Raw genomic sequence first — 19866 nt, 5'->3', positions numbered from 1 at the left:
TCTGCGCTCTCCTTCTAAACAGAGCAAATCACAGGGTCTCCCTGGGAGACGGGCTGCAAACAGCACATGGGGAGGCAGTCGATTCGCTCAACAGCTGCTTTCAATTGCATGCGGCATCAGAACGCAGCCCTCCGAGCTAGTCAGGGTCGCCTGCTTGTGTTTACGCACAGCCACTTACTCTGTCCTGCTCATTCTTTCTCGCCCTGTTCTTTGTGTCCCTCACTTTCTTTTTTGCATTCTAACCTTTTTTTCATTTTGTTATTTAGAGGAAAAACGGGTGCCTGCACTATACCACAGTGCCCTCATTATATAATTTTTTTTTGTCAACTTTTTATTGTCAATTCTTTTTATTTTTCAGTTTAAAATATGAAAAAGGAAAGTGTTATTATTATTATTATTATCATTATTGTAATGAATTTACGCAGAACAAACCAGTATGACACCATATCACAGTGTTTGTTTAATAATGTATGTCATTTTTTGTAGGTGTGTTTGTGTGTGTGTGTGTATATGTGTGTGTGTGTGAGTGTGTGTGTTAGTAATCTATTATAATGCAAAAATAACTTTCTCATTAGTGAAATTATATACTGGAGTGAAATCAATAAAAAAAATAGAGAATTATTCAAATGTATTATTTAATTAAGATTTAGCATTACAAGTAATTACAATAAGATTATTATTTTTATCATTTATTTTGCATTATTGTAATGCAATCAATGCTTTTATGTATGTGCGTATATATATACATGTTTTTTTTGTTTGTTTTTTTTTCTCACATAATCTAGACATGTACTTAAATTCAGTCTCACGGCCGTCTGCTCTGTAGTAGTGCAGTAGACAGCTCAGTTGTTTATAATGGGAGTGTTCTAGTTTTGTCACTTTGAATGAATGAAGTGCCCTGGCCTGTGGTAAAGAGCTCCTCACTACAACAGGCCCTGCTTATCTGATTTCACGAGGTTTCCCTCACAGTTTATTCAGCAGCACACAAAGTCACGTATCTTAATATCACATGCTCTGTCAGTTTCGTTTTCAATATTTAATTTCAATATTTTCTGTGAATGAAGATAAATGCTTGTTTGTAAACCATTGCTCATGTCAAGCATGCTTCTAACCGGTTTGTATGTAACTGCTCCACCTGCAGGGCGTCATGGAAAACACGGGACCTTTCCACGCCAGTTCCACATGTCCAGTCGCAGTAAAGACTACGGTGACGGTAAGCTTTCCTTTACCAGAACAATGTGTGTAACTGTTATATATAATAATAGCAGAAGGTCTAGTAATAATAATAATATTATTGATAATAATAGTAGTAGTAGTAATAATAGTAGTTTATATAGTAATAGTAATTATATATTTAGTTATTTTTTGCTATTATTAATTAAAAGTTTTGTTTCTCTTTCATATTACACCATAATATTCACAAAGTTACTACGCAAGTCTGCATTAAACCTGGTGTTAAGAGAAAAAACTTCAGTCTGGTATTTGGAGCCTTTCCTCAATTCTCAGAGCACCTAATTAGTAAATTCATTCTTTGGTTAACATTTAGTGGATGCTTTCTTATCCAAAGCAAGTTACAATTCACTAATTGCATACACTGTCCCTCTGGATTGTGTTAGCATGGAGGGCATTGCTTAATGGCACAGAACAGGACTGTTTCTGCTACTTGGAATCAAACATGCGTTTGCAGCATACATCCATAAATTGTTAGTCTGCCACAATCAAAATACAAAACGCATCTAAACGGCAAGTTCATGCTGATTTAATACCGTTACACGGCGCCGATGTTTTCAAAAGGGATATTACAAATTCCTTACATTATGTGCAGTGCTGTAGGCAGATAAAGATGTGCATATGGCCAACATGATTTGAGTTTCCCCAGAACTCCAGAAATGTATTTGTGTGTGTGTGTGTGTGTGTGTGTGTGTGTGTGTGTTTCCCCTGATGGGGCACACTGACTGTTGCAAAACACTGTACTGAGAGGAGCTTCCTGCGCTGTAGAGGTAGATGGAGGAAGTGAGAGAAAAGGAAAAAGAAGAGTGGGAGAGAGAATTTAAGGAATCGGAGGAAGAAGAATGTAAAGATGTTTGGACATGTTGATTGCATGATCCTTAAAGCATGAAGAGATGATTGATTCAGAACATCTGAATTCTGCGAAGCTTGAATTAGTTTATAGCGAATGTTATTTGTGCATTTGGTAGATGTTTTTGCCGAAGCATATTTGAGTGTTTTTAAGGTAACAATGTATCGCGTGTGTGCTCTCTGGGAGTCAAACCTGCTGTTTAGATGTTGTTAGTGCCATTTTATAACAATTTAAAAACAAACTTGAGAATTAAATGTGAACACGTATAACCTACTAATTTAAAGGTGTATTTGTATTTTGTACATGTGCGCCTAAGATTTGTGTTTGTATGCAGGGCGAAGGACCTTCCCTCGAAGCTTTATGCCTCAAGAGAACCTGTTTCAGCTTGTCCCGTCCAGCCGTACACGCAGCTATAATGGAGAAAGCACCTTGCTGTACAGTGGAGATCTGCACTCCATCAGCTGGACTGAGAAAAACAGCCAACGCAACACTCCTAAATGTAAGAGCACATAAATGCATACACACGAGGACACTTAGGCAGACCATTAGTAAAGAAAATGTTATAACGCACATTTGCAGACTTCAGACCAGAAGTGTCTGGTTCTAGTGTTATCACGATCATTTTCTGTGCAGCTGAATCTGTAGCACCACAGCAAAATAACTAATGTTTCGATGTGGGTTTAATGTGTGCATTGAATGTAGCGTGATTAAAAAAAAAGGCTAACACAAAATAGTGACGTCTTTCTATTTAATTGTCCCGGATGCAAAAAATAACACGATCAGTTAAATTATAAACGGTTATAAACTCTTGTCTTTAGGGAATCAGAAGCGTTCAGCTCAACCAGTTAGCCTGATTCACAAGCAAATGACTCTTATGAACTGCTGTCTTTAGAGAATCAGAAGTGAACAACTCAACCATCTTAAGCCTGATTCGCAAGAAAACGAATCTCATGAACTGTTAACCTTATGGATTTAGAAGCATTTGCCCCGACTAGTGTAGTCTGATTCAGATGACTCTTGTGAACTGTTTATTTTAAGGAACCAAACTCATACAGTGATACTAGTGTAGTCCGTTTGCCATTTTATGTCTAAATGATTTTAATGAACCGTTTGAGTTAACCGTTGAACCTGTCTAAAACACTGTCCTTTATAATTTACAGCAGTAGTGACTAGAAATCTGCACGCGAAATGGACGTTATAACTGAAACATTAAAATAAATTGCAATCTTATAAATTAGAATGTAATCAAATCTGAGGATCTTTCACTTAATCATAGACAATAAAAAACTACAATTATGTACACATTGTTACCATTCGATTTTGTGCATACATCCCGACTCTATTAGAGATGATGAATAAACCGAGCTTTTTCTTGTGTGTATGAGCTCTGCAGTCTGCAAACAGGTTCTTTAATCAGCTCTATTTCCTCCGAGGAATCCAGGACAGGCGCCTGAGCTTGACTTATGAACATGGATGCTCGTCTCTACCGTCTGTCTGCGGGTTCTTTCCCTCCAGTGCCTCCATAAACTATTCAGATAGCTTCATGTCATATGTCATTATAGGAGCACTAAGCAGATTACAATAATCGTAAATGCTGACGCAAAAGTGTCCGTCATAGAATGAGTGGGAAATGAGTCTGAGAGAGGCGTAAATCTTGGCTGGTGACTGGTATTTCTGAGACTTGGGTGTAGTTTTAACTGCATCCAGATTCGAAGTTCATTTATCTATGATTAGATCCATACAGCGTGTTTATAGAACAATAGCAGCCGACACAGATTGTATTATTATTTGTGTGCCTCGTGATGGCAATCAGTCATGGGAGAGCCATAAAAAAGAGATTCAGATATTGCCAAACGCAAGATGTTGTATTAGAGCGTTCGAAAAAAATCACACCCTGAAGGATTTGCTACAGTTCGACGCGGCCTTGATTTAAAGAAGTAATATTCAGGTGTTTAATATTTAGTCTTGAATAACTTGCGGCGACTGCCAATAGTTCACCGTCTGCCTCTCTGTTCATTTAAATCCTGGTTTATGGCCTGAGAGGGGAACGTTTGCAAATAAATCTGAAAGTGTAAATCTGTATAGTAATACAGTTGCGGTTTGACTCGGAGTCGTCAGCGAGTCTGTGTGAGTGATTTGGTCTGGTTTAACTTACATTCTGTGGTTTGCTGGTAAGGTTAACGTGGTATATTTCTTCTTACCCTCCTCAGCCCCAAGGGCTCCTGTGAACTGGCGTCAGGGGAAACTGCTCGGTCGGGGGGCATTCGGAGAGGTCTATCTCTGCTACGATGTTGACACGGGACGCGAGCTAGCAGCCAAGCAGGTGCCCTTCGACCCTGAATGTCAGGACACCAGCAAGGTAAGTGCGAAGTGGGCTCGGGTGAAGATGGTATTTCTTTTCTGTAGAGATCTGTTGTGCTTACTTGTGTCTTCTCTGCCTTCACAGGAAGTGAACGCGCTGGAGTGTGAGATCCAGCTCTTGAAGAATCTGCGTCACGACCGTATCGTGCAGTACTACGGCTGCTTGCGTGATCCGGTGCAGAAAAAGCTGTCCATCTTTGTGGAATTCATGCCTGGGGTGTGTATACAGTTATGTTTGTGTTTGCTCTGTGTTGACGCAGCTCATTGGAGGGATTTGGAGATGTTTACTTTTAGAATGACTCACGCACAGTGTCTTAGCGTCTATTACTATTTTGATATTTTCAGTATTTGTGTAAGTCAAAGTGCCCCTGTTATAGGTAATGTTTTGTTTTAGGTGTCCCCAAAAACAGGTTAACGCGCAAAAAACACGTTGTCTTATAATATGCATTTATTTTTAAATTGCTCAGCGACCAAACACCTCTTTTGCGTGATGCTAATCTGGAATGATTGGTTCGATTGGTCTCATATTCATTTCTTTATGCCTGATAAAGCAGCGTTTGTGAGAGCAGTGCTGCTTTGTGTACAGCGTTACCAGGGAAACTGATATTTTTACTGCTCCAAAGGTTTAGTGAATCAGAACATACAGCAATCATTAAAAATATTTTAATGAACCAGTTCTTTTTACTGAATCAGAACTAGTGACTAGTGAATCTTGATTCAAAAACAAATGAGTATTTTGAACTAGTTCTTTTTATTGAGTTGTACATAAAGCAAGTGTATCCTGATCCATTAATAAATGACTCTTATGAGTCTTTATGACTATTATCATTTAGTGAATTAAAACATACAGCATGAAGAGTGCATACTAGAGGCTGATTCATAAAACAAGTTCACCAAATAAGTCAGGTTTATTTCAGTTTGTCTTGATTTATTTTGAACCAGATTAACTAACAATAAGTCAGACTTACTAAAATGAGCCTGCTTTATGAAACAGGCCCCTGATTAATAAACAAATGACACTTATGAACCAGCAAATTTTTGTGAATCAAAACATACAGCGAGACTAGTGTTCACTTGATTCACAAACAAATGATTCTTATGAACCAGTTCTGTATAATTAGTCATACATACAGTAAAACTGGTGTATCGTAATTCATTAACAAATTACTTTAATCAACCGGTTCTTTTTAGTAAATCAAAATATACAGCACAGATAGTTTATCCTGATTTGCACAAAAATTACGCTAGTGAACCAATTCTTCTTAGTGAATCAGAACATAAGCATTGTGACCCGGATTCTTGAGACAACTCTTTTGAATCGATTCTTGTATTGAAAAACGAGTTACTAGTATAAATCGGTATAAATTACGAATGTAAGCAAAAACGAATCAGTTTCAAATCAAATAAAAATTTTATTGAAATTGGAATCAATGTATTGATACCCGTCTTATTTACTTCATCGAATCAGGCTCCGAAAAACATGGATAGCATAAGTGGGGGAAAATTGCCGGCCACATTTTAGTATCTTTTTGTGTTTTAAGAAAATGACATTGTTAAACTTACAATGAATCCGCGCTTCGCGAATAATGAACAAACCCACTCCAAAATGTCACTGGCTCGCAAACATATCCACAGTGTTCTTTGTCAGCACAACCGCACGGCTTTACGAGTTCATTTTCTCTGCAAATGGGTGTTCCATCCGTCAGCTCCATTTTAATATGCAGAGTCTCGCGGTGTCTTAGTCACATATTGTCTGTTAAAGGGGAATGTTTCACCAAGGTCTCTGGCAGACAGATGCATCGCTGCTCGGAGCCAAAGCCACCAGCCTCTGCACAGCACTGCTGCATCCTGATAAGAGCAGAGGTGAAGGGAACAGACAAAGAGAGAACGAGTTTGAATGAGTAGGATGTGAAATAGGGTTACGCGAGGTGAGAAGCGTATTGCATAATGAGGGATCAGAAGATCGCTAGAGCCTGTAGGAGTGTATTACAGTAGGATTACATATGAGGTGCTCATTGTTTCGTTTTAATAACTTGAAAAGGACATTGTGAGGCTTCATAATAAAAAAAAGTAGTACTTCGAAGGAGCTGTGCAGATGTGTTATTGCTTGCGGCGTCTTTCATTGTAGTTTGCGTCACAGGTGTTTCACGATGTTGTCCTTGAGGAGACATTGTTTCTTCAGCGAAGGGGTGTAAACAGGAAAGCGCTGGAAACTTTGTTTGGGCCAGTGTTTCAAAGAAACACAGCCACATGTGAGAAATGTTTGGCACTGTGATCTGTTTTTCCAGAAAGTAAAAAAAGAGTTTAGTGTTCTGATGAACCGGACACTTCCCGCTCCACTTTTGTAAACACATTTGAGCGTGACTTCCTGACGCACTGCTTTACAGTAAATAATATAATATAGCGCTGTGAAAAAGCATATGCACGCTTCCGGATTGTCTTATTTAATGAATTATTTTATAATTATATGGTATTAGTGTAATTAAATTGACTTGATGAACCAAGTTAACACGCATATCTACAGTGTAAACCCCCCAAAAAAAAAACTTACAAATTAGTTTGTAATTTTACACAGGATTATTAATCTATTACATTATTTGATTGTTAATATTATTTTATTAATTATGAATCATAATTAAATATTAAATGTTTTATTTGAACTTTTATATTTTATTGAATGCTATATTTCTATAATTCTATCAATGTTATATTAAATATAAATGTATTCAAAATGAATGAGCAATACATTTGTGGTTTAAATATATATTGTTATATATAATTGTATAATTATATATATAATTGTATAATAAATATATAATTGTTTTACAGTAGTTAAGTAGTTATTAAATAAAAAATATTATTTATTTTTAGCTTAAGTCAATTAAATAATATTAACAGATCCAACTTTTAGATTTTTTTATGTATTTGTAAATGTTTAAATTAATATTTAAAATGAATAACTGTTTTTTGTTAATTCATTCTAACTAATGTAAGTAACAACTATTAATAAATGTAAACTTAATATTGACAATTTATCATTTATTATTTAATCATATTTAATATAATTGATTTAAAAAAATTTAGTGCTGTGCTGCTATTAATCACGATTATACAAATAAAAATAACGTTTTTTGTATATTTTTCTAATAAATATATACAGTACACATACATATGTACACAACTTTTAGTTTGGTTGCCCAGCACAAATTTTTATAATGTAAAATATGTACTCATATATTGTATTTAGATAAATAAAAGGTAAGAACACCATAGCAATAACACTTTTCTTGAAATGCTACAAAATAATTATGAATTAAACATCAATTTAATACTTTGTGCTTTCTATATTTTTTTACATAATACATGTTTACATCCCTGTATAAACAATAATAATCCAATAAAAGGATATCAGGAAGGGGTCAAACCACTTTCCATTGCCCTTTCCTTTGGTAAACAGATTTGAATCCTGTTTTTATGTTTCCTGTCAAAGACAGCTGACAGCTTGTTTTTGAAGTGTCCTAATAAAAAAACAAAGTCTTTATAGTTCTTTCTGCCTTCGGAGAATAAAACACATGCTTCCACTTCATGCGCTGAATATTATATCTGGCTTCTTTGCTCTTGTCTGTCCTGTATGATTAATCTGCGTGTCCATGTGTGTCTAGGGCTCTATTAAAGACCAGCTGAAAGCGTACGGAGCACTGACTGAAAAAGTCACCCGCAGATACACCCGACAGATCCTGCAGGGAGTCCACTATTTGCACAGCAACATGATCGTACACAGAGACATCAAAGGTAAATCGCAGTAGTCATAAATCACCTCCAGCTAAGAACAGTGGGCTGTTGCTTTGTAATGTAAATCTGAAGGAGAGTGTCGCTTGCACCACACCACCTCAAATACATTCCTCCTTATTAGATGAAATAACATTGGTTTGGCTCAGATTTGTGTTACTTCCTTTAGGTATTGCCAGAAATAGTGAGGGGAAAAGGTTCTGCATACTTCTGGACTTTAGGGATAAATTGACATTAAATGTGTTAAATATAACGTTTATTAGGAAAAAAGGCAGATGTGGGCCCAATATACATATTGTGAAATATTGCACATGTAACTTATGAGCCCATATTTCATTAAGCCATATATTATTAATATCATACAGCTACACAATGTACAGAATTTGATTTTTACCTTAAATGACAGTTCATACCCATCATAATATTATAAATAAGAAACATAATAAAATAGGAAGCAAAACTATTTATATATAATATATGTGAAACATCATTTTTCATTCACTTTTCATCACATTTTTATGCATTTTATTTACTTTATATGATACTTCATAGCTTATACATGCAAAAATCATAAATTTGCGGTTTTACGTTAAATTTATGTAGAATTCAGTGTGAATAGATTACAGATTATAGATTTTTTTCAACAGAAATTAGTTTTAGTAGAATTTGTAATTTATACAGTGATTGTTAAAGATAATAAACAAAAGAAATTAGAAAAATTGGTATAACATGAATTTCAAGTTATGTTCCAGCAACATACGTTTGCAAAACTGTTATATTAGTTACATTTACATTCAGACATTTGTTTTAGTGTTTGTTCAAGTGTTTTAAAAGGTCGCAACCGTTTTGCACAAAAAGTCATTCCCATAACAAACTGAAGATCCTCTACTGGAAATATCCACACATAGTATAGGTTGCAGAGGAAACAGTCTATGTGCTCTGTCTTAATTTTCCCTTCTTAGTTCAGTCAGTCTTCCAGGGTGGGGAAATCTTGCGGCTGGCGGGAATTAGTCACTACTCAAACAAGCACAAATCTCACAGGCAACACGACTAAAGCAACGGAAAATCGCTCCGGCTAGAAGCGTGGGAAGAAAGAGTGTGTCTCAAACTTCAAACGCCGTCAGCCATAGGCAGCCTCTAATTTTACGCAGTTGTCATCGATGGTCAGACAAACATCTCGACTGCTGTAACTCAACCTACACGTGTTTCCTCGCAGGCGCTAACATTCTGAGGGACTCCTCTGGAAATGTGAAGCTGGGAGATTTCGGGGCTAGCAAGCGCATTCAGACCATCTGCATGTCCGGGACGGGAATCAAATCGGTCACTGGCACCCCCTACTGGATGAGCCCGGAAGTCATCAACGGAGAAGGCTACGGGCGCAAAGCTGATATTTGGTGAGATGGCTTGAATTGTTATTTTAGTATCACCGAGAGACGATTTTATATCGTTTCTTTAACTCTAATAACTCTCTCTCTCTCTCTCAGGAGTGTTGCCTGCACGGTTGTAGAGATGCTAACCCAGAAGCCCCCGTGGGCTGAATACGAAGCAATGGCAGCCATTTTTAAGATCGCGACGCAGCCGACTAAGCCAAACCTGCCCGAGGGGGTGTCCGACGCATGCAGGGACTTCCTGCGGCAGATCTTTGTGGAAGAGAAATGGCGGCCCACTGCCGAGGGGCTTCTCAGCCACCCTTTCGTCCAGGGCAGCTTCTGATCCCGCAGATCTCGGACCTCTCCGGAGTCTCCAGAGAAAACCACACACCTGCCCGCGGACAATCACCACTCTTGCCTTCCAGGGTCCGGAGAAACCCACCAACCAGCCGACTAAGAACAAACGTGACGTGTGTATGTGTCTCTCTAACGCAGCTCGACAAACACCACGGACAGCTGATAGCGCTTCCCGTATTGTTAATTAGAGTCAGAGCTCTGTCCCAAATGATCGAGAACGTCATTTCAGGAGCTACACAACCCTCGTTAAATAGACGGCTCTCGGGAGTTGTCGTCATAGTTGGGTAAACTTAGGCGCAAATGTAATTCTGCATTCCTGTTAGGTTCAAAAGCAAAAGAGTAAAAAAATCCACCATAGCATTTCCGTGACTTTATAAAAGAAAGGGATTAATCATAGCTTTCATGAGGGAGAATGATGTCAGATGTCAGCAGTGTTAATTATTTTTTTATTTACTGTCACAAATTATAGCGCTATAAATATATATTAAATATTTGAAAAATGAAAATACGACAAGCTTTATTCGATTTTTAATGTTTATAACCATGGAAACGTGTCGTCACAGTCTATGACGTGACCACGGTTTACTGTTAATTCATGAAAAATAATTTAGCACAACCGTTCTTATAAATTGAGCATGAATAAATTAAAATAATTCAATGTTTGGTGAAACAACAACAAATTAAGTGGTTTTTTTTAACAATTAATGGTTCAAAATAATAACAATTTTCAAAATGTTAAGTGGTGCGACTCTAAAAACCTTAATATTTATAATCGAATAATTTATATTTCTGAAAAAAAAAGCGCTTTTAAGCCTTGTGAAAATCGCAGCACTAAAAATGTGTTCACTTGAATCACAAATTAAAAAAATTATAAATATGTGCACACTCAATGTGTATTTAACATGTAGGGATATTATCGATGGTTACGCCATATTACGTTTTTATAAATGGTATAGAGGATTTTTTTATATCATAAAATGCATTAATAAAAATGCACACTTCTGTTTGTCATTGTCATTTGGGACAGAGCCTTCGGCTAGGGATTGATACAATGCAGTCAAAGTGCCAACACTTATAACTATACTGGCACATAAAGTGTCACTGCCCAAACGATACTGATTACAGTAGCTTAGTTTACATGCATTACTGCCGGTTGACTTTATCTGACCCCTGATGCACTTGAAACCAGCCCAAGCGCTCTGACGCGATACTACAGGGGTTGCTGGACAAATCACATATGGCCTGTGTTTGGCCCAAATGTATTACGGTGGTCTTTTGTTTAACAGAATTGAATTGGTCATAAAAGAGAGTTGATTTTGATTATGGCTCGTGTACCTCTGTATCCCTGGGTCCAATCCTGAGTGTCATCGAAAGTACATAGACAAGACCTCATGGAGCAATTATAACGGTATATGTACTGTACAATACTCATTGGAGTAATTTTTTGTTAAGATTACGGCGTTTGATGGTTAGAATCTAACCAAATAAGAATGACACAGAGCAAGACATATGCAACCACCAAAGTGGTATGAGACAGAGCAATGTGTAATTTTTTTCACGTCTTCTTAGCTAACGAAGACTGTATAAACACATCTTTTTTTTTTATATTACGTAACGTTTTAGTTAAAGCACTCTTCACCCAGAGATAATCACTGTAAATACGTTCCCATTGCACTCTTGGATTCATGCATAGAGCACATAGGATAATCAGCTGAGATATTTTTATACGTTTTTTTTATTCACGTTTGGAATGACAAGAACCAAACCTTTTTGTATTATTATAAAAGATTACCCTAAAGTGTCAAAGCAATATTTCAGAGAAGACTACTACGGCTTGTGTGTTAGCGTTCTTTACTGTTCGCTCAGTCGAATACAACCAAAGAGTGAGATGCTTGAATTATGAATTTGGTCACTTCAGAACAGTTCGGTGTCTTGATTTGTGATCCGTATGGGGAGTTTCTTACTTTTGTTGACTCAGACTATTCTGATGTGCAGGTGTTTTCCTTATCGTTATGAAATAAACACAGTGTAACAAAAAAGTTAAAGCAAGTAGTTCGCCCAAAAATGTTATTCTTCGTATAAACCGATTTGGAGGGATTTAGCATTTCGTCACTTGCTCAAAGTTGAACCTCTGCAGTGAATGGGTGCCGTCGGAATGAGAGTTCAAACAGCTGATAAACACCACAATAACTCACAAATAGTTCACAGTGCAGAGGAAAGCTGTTATGTTTAATATTTGCAATAAACAAATCAATAGTTAATTCACGGCACCCATTCACCGCAATGCTCAATTTCTCCAAATCTGTTCTGATACAGAAACGAACTCATCTTGGTTTTCCTTGGGTGGCATTTTTGGATGAACTATTCCTTTAAACACACATTGTCTTAAATCACATTTTTCTCTTGTTCAAATGTAAATGTTAACTTTAAACACTTGATTCTGTGATTGCTGTTTTTTTATGTTCTGAACTCGAAAAAAATACACCAGCAGCAATTCATGTTGCAAGTGCCTTCTTTGATGCCCTTATTCTGGGAGGTCAGTCGTTTTAAAACGTTTAACGGTGGAATGTGTTTTCAGATGTCCTTCGGATGCTTTCAGTGTCACGCATTGATGCTGTCAAGGAAAAAAAAATCGCTGAAGCTCTTTTACAGAAGAGGATTGTATTGTAAATATATACTGTACCGAGCTGTCATAATGTTTCATTATATTCAAAGTACCTTAGTCACAGTATATTGTTATTGTTCTGATTGTGGACAGGTCTGGGTTTCAGATGTTCTCAGTTGATGGTGAACCAGACCACGCTGGTTTTTGAGGGGCTAAGAATGCAGAATTCTGTGCTGCCTTGATGAAAAAGCCTGGAAACATTTATCAGTGATTTTGTACATTTGAATAAATAAATTTATTGTCTAAAACCAGTTTCTGGGGTCATTCTGTTATTTGGTTGCTAAGATTACATTTTATTTAATTTGTCAGTAACAAACACATTATGGTGTAATAACTTGTAGGCAAAAATATGGGTTATAATTTTTATACAAGAATGGTGCATATACAGATTGTCATCTTTTGCATCATTTTTAATTAAAAAAAAAAAAACAGAATAATTAAAAAAAAAAAAAAATATATATATATATATATATATATATATATATATATATATATATTATTATTATTATTCTAATGGTTTTTTTTAATTAGTCTAATGATTTATGAAATCTGACTGTCATGTCTATGAACAATATATCTGTAGTTTTAGCTTAAAACTAACCAATGTTATTAACTTTTTTCATATTACACAATCGTTATAAAGTGCTATTTATACAGTATGTGTTATATCGTGTTAAAAAAGCTCCTGATCTCGTTTAGCTATTTAACTGATTATTTGTGAGCCTGGACCACAAAACAAGTCTTAAATAGCATAGGTATATTTGTAGCAATGGCCAACTATACATTGTATGGGTCAAAATGATCTATTTTTATGTCAAAAATAATTTGGCTATCAAGATATGCATGGCTAAGAAATGCGATTTCCTTTTGATTCTTAATTGTTCGTTTTTAAGTGTTTAAATACTACGACTGGTTGTGGTCTAGGGTCACAGTAAGTTTGGTCACGCAGGGCACGTGCGCTTTCAGACTGCATGTTTGGTAACCTCGCGCACGTTACCTAAACGAGCGCTTCCAGTCTTCCTCAGCTGCTCTGGCTGCTCAACATAAACACGGCCGCTTGAAACTTCTTTAAAGACCTGTTTCCAGGATGTCCGCTTCTCGTACGGTTATATGCCTGCTGAGGAACGACCTGCGTCTGCATGATAACGAGGTACTGTGAATATCACGGGCTTTCTAATCTGTGGGAGCAAAGAAGCGAGCCGACTCGAGCAAAACACATTCGCGACTGAAACAATATGCTTTAACGTTATTACACGATACGGTGCTAGACGTTTAACAAACCGCTGTGATTATTGCACCAATTATAATTGTAACCATGAAACAGAAACCTTCGCAATATTAAACGGAGTTCGTTTAATTTATTTCAGTTGCAAAACATCATGTCCATGTGAAGCGAAAACTGGGCGTTCATTGGGTGGTTTGTCGGTAATCGTCACAAGGGGCGTGGCAACACGCTAGAGCTTCTATGGAGAACTAAACTTGCTGATATAATTACGACTAAATGTATGAGAGAGAGAGAGAGAGATTTTTAGTACTACTTTGAAATAAAAAAATGTCAATTTAAGTCAATTTAATTAATGGAAAAGCTTTACAAAAGATGTAAATTACATTTCTTAATATTAAATATATCTATTTGAGTTATATTTATATTTACATATAATGTGTAGTATGTATGTATATGGATAAGACACCTAGCAAACCTGTTAAATTTGTAAACAAATTTTAATTCTATGAACTGGCCAAGTGAGCTTGTGCTTGCTTTGACAAGTTGAGCTTTGTTGGACCTATTAGAAAAACACGCCAAACCTGTTTAACCTCATTCATCCAGGTGTTTGACTGGGCTCAGAGGAATGCAGATCACATAATCCCCCTCTACTGCTTCGACCCGCGCCATTACCTGGGCACCTATCACTTCAACTTCCCTAAAACCGGTCCGTTCCGTCTCCGTTTCCTCCTGGAGAGCGTGAAAGACCTGAGGGCCACGCTCAAGAAACGGGGCAGGTGGGGACTTCACACAGAATGTGCTTTCTGTCCACATACTCTAATGATGTTACACGACTAACATGCATTGAAATGGCTTTGTGCAGCACACTGTTGGTGAGACAAGGGAAGCCGGAGGATGTTGTTGGTGATATGATTCAGCAGTTGGGTTCGGTCACAGCCGTGGTGTTTCACGAGGAGGTGCGTTTTAGAGCCATCAGCAGTCATCACTGATCATACACAGGCTCTGTGGCCACATGTAAGTGCTAAAAGCTGGGAATGTAAAGTTCAGTTTCTGTCCGTTCCCTGAAGGTGGCGTCAGAGGAGAGGTCTGTGGAGAAGAAGCTGAGGGACATCTGCTGCCAAAACAAAGTCGAAGTTCAGACTTTTTGGGGTTCCACACTTTACCACAGAGATGATCTGCCATTCAGTCACATTAGAGGGTAGGACAGGTTTTGCAGTCATTATGTATATTACTATTTTGAATAAGCTTATTTTTTATATTTTAAGTTTTCATTTCAATTTAGTTTTGATAATTTTTTTAATGAGCTTTTTTCCAAGTTTGTTAGATAAATATATTGGGGGTTTTTTGCTGTCATTTATGTTCATTTTCATGTTAAAATGTTATTTTTACTAACTTCATCTAATCTTTAAAATTTATTTTATTTCAGAATTATGTCAATTTTTCTCTTGTTGTCATTTAACGATAACAACACTAGCATTAAGTTGTAATATAATGAGTATAAGTGTAACCTCAGTTAATCCGTCTTGGATAGTTAATGATAATGTTTCTATATTTTAAGAGTATTATGTAACTATTATTATCTGTGTAATATTTTTAGGACTATATATGCATAATATTTACATTTTTGAACTCTATCAAAATAGTTAAATTCTGGATCGTCCCTATACTTTAACAGCTCTAACAAACATGTTTTTGAAAACCATTATCTGAAAATGTTTTTTTTCCTAATCATAGTATTTTTTATATAGAATTTGTAACAGATTTCGCAGATTATTCTTTTATAGTTTTTTATTATTGCTTTTGTGCTGAAAACGACCCCTTTCTTTCATTAAAATAAATTTGGCGCTGACATATAATAAAACATATCCTATCCCTTCAGCCTATCTTTGTCAGAAAGTAACAACTCATCCAACTTTCCTAGGAAATTTTACAGAAAGTACTGGAAACTATACAGCGAGTCCACTGCTATTGTAGCTTCCTGTTTTTAGGATCTGATTAGTAATTGCAGTTTCAGTTTTAAATTCCCACTTTTCAAGATCAGCACATTATTTGTTTTCCTGCTATTGCTTCTAATTTCTTTTTTAGGTTACCTGACATTTACACGCAGTTTAGAAAAGTAGTTGAGGGACAGGGCAGAGTGCGACCTGTCCTTTCCGCCCCGGATCAGGTTAAGTCTCTTCCCCTTGGACTGGAGGAGGGCACCATCCCAACATTTGAGGGCCTGGGACAGACAGGTACCTTGATTTACATGATTGTATTGCATTTAGAGTAAACTGCACCGATATCTCAAGATACAAAACATGAGTAAGATGACGAAAAGCTCCAGGCTGAATCAGTTACTCATATTTCCTCTTTCTTAAAATAGCAATATTACATGAATTGTGCTGTGATTTCCTCTCGGATGGATGCTCAGAGGAATATTTAGAAGATAAACAGAATTCATACAATCGCGATATACTTCCCGTCTGTGGTTTCAGAGCCGGCGGAGGACTGCCGCTCGGCCTTCCCATGCCGCGGCGGAGAGACGGAGGCTCTCGCTAGGCTGAAACATTACTTCTGGGATACAGTGAGGCCTCTTCTTGCAGTTTTGTAAAATTACTTAAAGAAAGAGTTCACCCTAAATTTCACGTTTGATAAAAGTTTACTCTCGGGCCATTCGAGATGTAGATCAGCTTCTTTGGTGAAAAGCAAACGTACTACATCGCGCACTAATAAATCCTCTGCGGTGAATGGGTGCCGTCAGAATGAGAGCTCATGAAAAAATCACAATAATCCGTAAGTAATCCACACAGTTCTAGTGCATCTATTAATAACTTGTTAAGCAAAAAGCTACGTGTTTGTTATAAATCCCCGATCCATAATATTGCTTTCTTCAGATTGTCTTCAGGAGAGAAATATGCACAGATCAAGCACTGTTTAATAGGCCTTGGTTTTAAACAAATACTGTATGTCTGTGGATTTTGATGCGAGAGGACAACAGGAGGTGAAGTTATATTATGGATTATAGACATTGATTATTGTAATGTTTTTATCAGCTGTTCAGACTCTCATTCTGACGGCACCCATTCACTGCAGAGGATCCACTAATGAGTAGGTGATGCAATGTCCAAATCGCATCTACATCTTGGATGACCAGAGGGTGAGTGAATCAGCAACACTGTCTTTAATCGGTGACAGAGGGTTATTTAATGCTCTTCTTTAATCACAGAATGCTGTCGCAAATTATAAGGAGACCCGGAATGGCATGATCGGAGTTGACTACTCCACAAAATTTTCTCCGTGGTGAGCCCTCGTAGGGATGTTTCGTAACGTATGAGGAAAGCACAGACAAATGCTGAGCAGTGATGGGTTTTTGATCCTTCTCCTTCAGGCTTGCGTTGGGCTGCGTATCACCCAGGTACATCTATGAGCAGATTAAGAAGTATGAGGCTCAACGAACCGCCAACCAAAGCACATACTGGTAAAAAAAAAAAAAAAAAAACGTGTATTAGGAAAATATTTGTGAGTGTGAGTGTGAGTTTTTTTTTAACAGCTGTTTTCTTCACCAGGGTGATATTTGAACTTCTGTGGAGAGATTACTTCAAGTTTGTGGGTTTAAAATATGGAAACAGAATATTTCATATGAATGGTAAGTCTGGATTTATTTTGGTGGTCACAAAATATTTCTTACTATTAATATTAACAATAGTATCAAACATTTGTCATGATTCTTTGATATAATATATACCTATACCTAACTTATACCTAAATTCTAAAGTGGAGCATTTATCTGGAACTGTGTTACATTACAAATATTTTGTAACATTACAGATGTCTTTGCTGTTAGTATCAATTTAATGCATCCATGCTGAATAAAAGTTACAGTAAAAATAATCTTCTACTGATTCTCTTGAGCTAGCAGATTTAAAAGTGCTCAATTAAATTCTAATATCAGCAAATGAAATGCTTAAATGACTGTTTCTTCCTTCATTATCCGAAGGTCTTCAAGACAATCCCGTATCCTGGAAGACAGATATGACACTGTTCAATGCGTGGAAAGGTAATGGGACTCTTAGAATTTTTTTATCCAGTTAATTTTGCACTTGATTGCATTAATCAGCTGAAGAATACACTTCTGTTTACTATTTCAGTAGATTTTCTCTGAATTAAAAGTGTAATATTTTTCTCTTGTTGTTCAGAGGGGAGAACCGGGGTGCCGTTTGTAGATGCGAACATGAGGGAGCTTGCGCTGACAGGGTTCATGTCCAACAGAGGACGTCAAAATGTGGCCAGCTTTTTGACCAAAGACTTGGGTTTAGACTGGAGACTGGGCGCTGAGTGGTTTGAATACCTGCTGGTAGGAAACATTTACTACGTGTGATGGAGCGGGTTGATGCTCTCTGCTTTTTGCTTCCGTTTGAAGCGCTGTTGTCTTTTATTGGTGTCAGGTGGACCATGACGTCTGCAGCAACTATGGCAACTGGCTTTATAGTGCTGGAATAGGAAATGACCCACGGGAAAACAGGAAGTTTAACATGATCAAACAAGCACTGGACTACGACAGTAGCGTAAGTTGTAGTTTTTACGGGTCTTTAACGGTGATAGCATGTAAACCGAACAACACCTGCATTCTTGATTCATATATTTTGCCGGCTCACCTAAACAAAAAAGTAAAAGAGTGCTTGTCTAGTTGGCACACTTATTACTCCACTGAATAATTCTAAAGTATTGTATATGCATTTTTAGAGCTTTATCATTTAAAAAAAAAAATTTTAGTTATTAGTATTCTTATTTAAAAAAAGATACACTTTTATGAAAACCTGCTCCAATAGCAATGTGTACGGTATTATGGGGTAAGTTGTCACAATGGAACACGCCATGTTAAATAATCATAATTTAATAAGTAAATTAATGATAAAAACAGTTCATGGAACACTTAAATTGAAACAAAGATATCAAACCATAGTTTTAACCAACGTAAATTGTACTAAATAAAAAATTATAATTTAGCACATTAGTAACAATTAACAGTCTTTAGTTAAGAGTTTCAAAAGTGCTTAATTGTAGTCTGATATCATTTAAATAATGATTTAACAGCTGAACTTACATGAATCATATTCATAAAGGCATATGCTGGTATTTTCCACTTTGTTCTTCATTGCCACTTAAGTGAGCGAGCTTTACTATGAGCGTAAGTGTAAATGTAGGAAGAGGAAGTTACACTTGTTTTTAATGCATTTGCGAGATTACTGCACGATAAGGCATATGTCCACACAAATTTGACACTTATGATGTATCTGTGAAGGGGGAATATGTGCGACAGTGGGTTCCAGAGCTTCGAGGAATTAAAGGTGGGGACGTTCACACCCCCTGGACCCTCAGCAGCTCTGCGCTCTCACACGCCCAGGTTTCACTCAACGAAACATACCCTTCTCCTGTCATCATAGCGCCCGAGTGGAGTCGCCACATCAACAACAAATCAGTACGATTAGCAGCCACTTAACTTTATTGGGAATTGTTAAATATGAGCTTAACTAATTACACAGTGTTACTGGTTTATTTTCAGGCTGGTCCATCAGCAAAAGGAAGGAAGGGCTCATCTTACACACCAAGACAACACAAGGACAGAGGAATTGACTTCTACTTCTCCAAGAATAAGAGTTTCTGAGGAAGTTGTGTAGTGGAAAAATGCTTTCTCTGCTACTGGGCATCACAAATAGACGCAAGGCATCCATTTAGGTGACAGGTTAAACAGTGGAATGAGGAAGGGGAAATGAAAAATAGTGTGGTTTTGTGTTGCCCTTTCTGCAGCTGTTGTCACGCGCAGATACAGAAACCGACGGTCCCATTCTAAAGACTGTAACTCAGATTGTCATGTGTTTGTATATATTGTGTTGAATACAATATTGTATTTTTGGTGGTGTTAAAACATCCCTGCAAAACTCCTGGTGTAGTAAAGTATGATTAAAGGTTTTGGTTTGGAGTTGTTTTTAAGGTCGTTATACCTAAAAACAAAAGGACTGGGATTTTTTTTTATTGG

At 36.9% G+C, this 19866-nt stretch overlaps 2 protein-coding genes across 2 annotated transcripts in view; both read left to right on the top strand.

The window, feature by feature from the left end:
* The window catches only part of map3k22 (mitogen-activated protein kinase kinase kinase 22), a 51430-nt gene extending 38557 nt beyond the window's left edge, over window positions 1–12873 (top strand). The window contains 8 exon segments of the mRNA XM_043226394.1: window positions 1142–1213; window positions 2415–2579; window positions 4291–4439; window positions 4527–4658; window positions 8104–8233; window positions 9447–9624; window positions 9715–9919; window positions 9922–12873. Of these exon segments, the coding sequence (XP_043082329.1) occupies window positions 1142–1213; window positions 2415–2579; window positions 4291–4439; window positions 4527–4658; window positions 8104–8233; window positions 9447–9624; window positions 9715–9919; window positions 9922–10245 (1355 nt within the window). The 3' untranslated portion in view covers window positions 10246–12873.
* A 709-nt stretch (window positions 12874–13582) lies between these two features.
* cry-dash (cryptochrome DASH) lies at window positions 13583–19799 on the top strand. Its single transcript, XM_043226477.1, has 14 exons — window positions 13583–13772; window positions 14451–14623; window positions 14710–14803; window positions 14915–15045; window positions 15933–16081; window positions 16325–16413; window positions 17056–17129; window positions 17218–17307; window positions 17396–17475; window positions 17827–17886; window positions 18026–18183; window positions 18275–18394; window positions 19132–19308; window positions 19393–19799. The coding sequence occupies exons 1-14, from the start codon at window positions 13710–13712 to the stop codon at window positions 19492–19494; spliced, it is 1560 nt and encodes a 519-aa protein (XP_043082412.1). The 5' UTR covers window positions 13583–13709; the 3' UTR covers window positions 19495–19799.
* The last annotated feature ends 67 nt before the right edge of the window (window positions 19800–19866 follow it).

This window comes from Puntigrus tetrazona, chromosome 24 (assembly GCF_018831695.1).
Source record: "Puntigrus tetrazona isolate hp1 chromosome 24, ASM1883169v1, whole genome shotgun sequence".
Taxonomy (NCBI): domain Eukaryota; kingdom Metazoa; phylum Chordata; class Actinopteri; order Cypriniformes; family Cyprinidae; genus Puntigrus; species Puntigrus tetrazona.
Note: the sequence above shows the minus strand (reverse complement) of the source record. Positions and strands in the feature narration are given on the sequence as shown.

Excerpts from the sequence above, each read along its gene's own strand:
- cry-dash (XM_043226477.1), top strand. The coding sequence starts at position 13,710 with ATGTCCGCTTCTCGTACGGTTATATGCCTGCTGAGGAACGACCTGCGT. Across the intron at positions 17,130-17,217 it reads TCCACAAAATTTTCTCCGTG|GCTTGCGTTGGGCTGCGTAT; the intron begins GTGAGCCCTCGT and ends CTTCTCCTTCAG. Across the intron at positions 17,476-17,826 it reads CAGAATATTTCATATGAATG|GTCTTCAAGACAATCCCGTA; the intron begins GTAAGTCTGGAT and ends CATTATCCGAAG.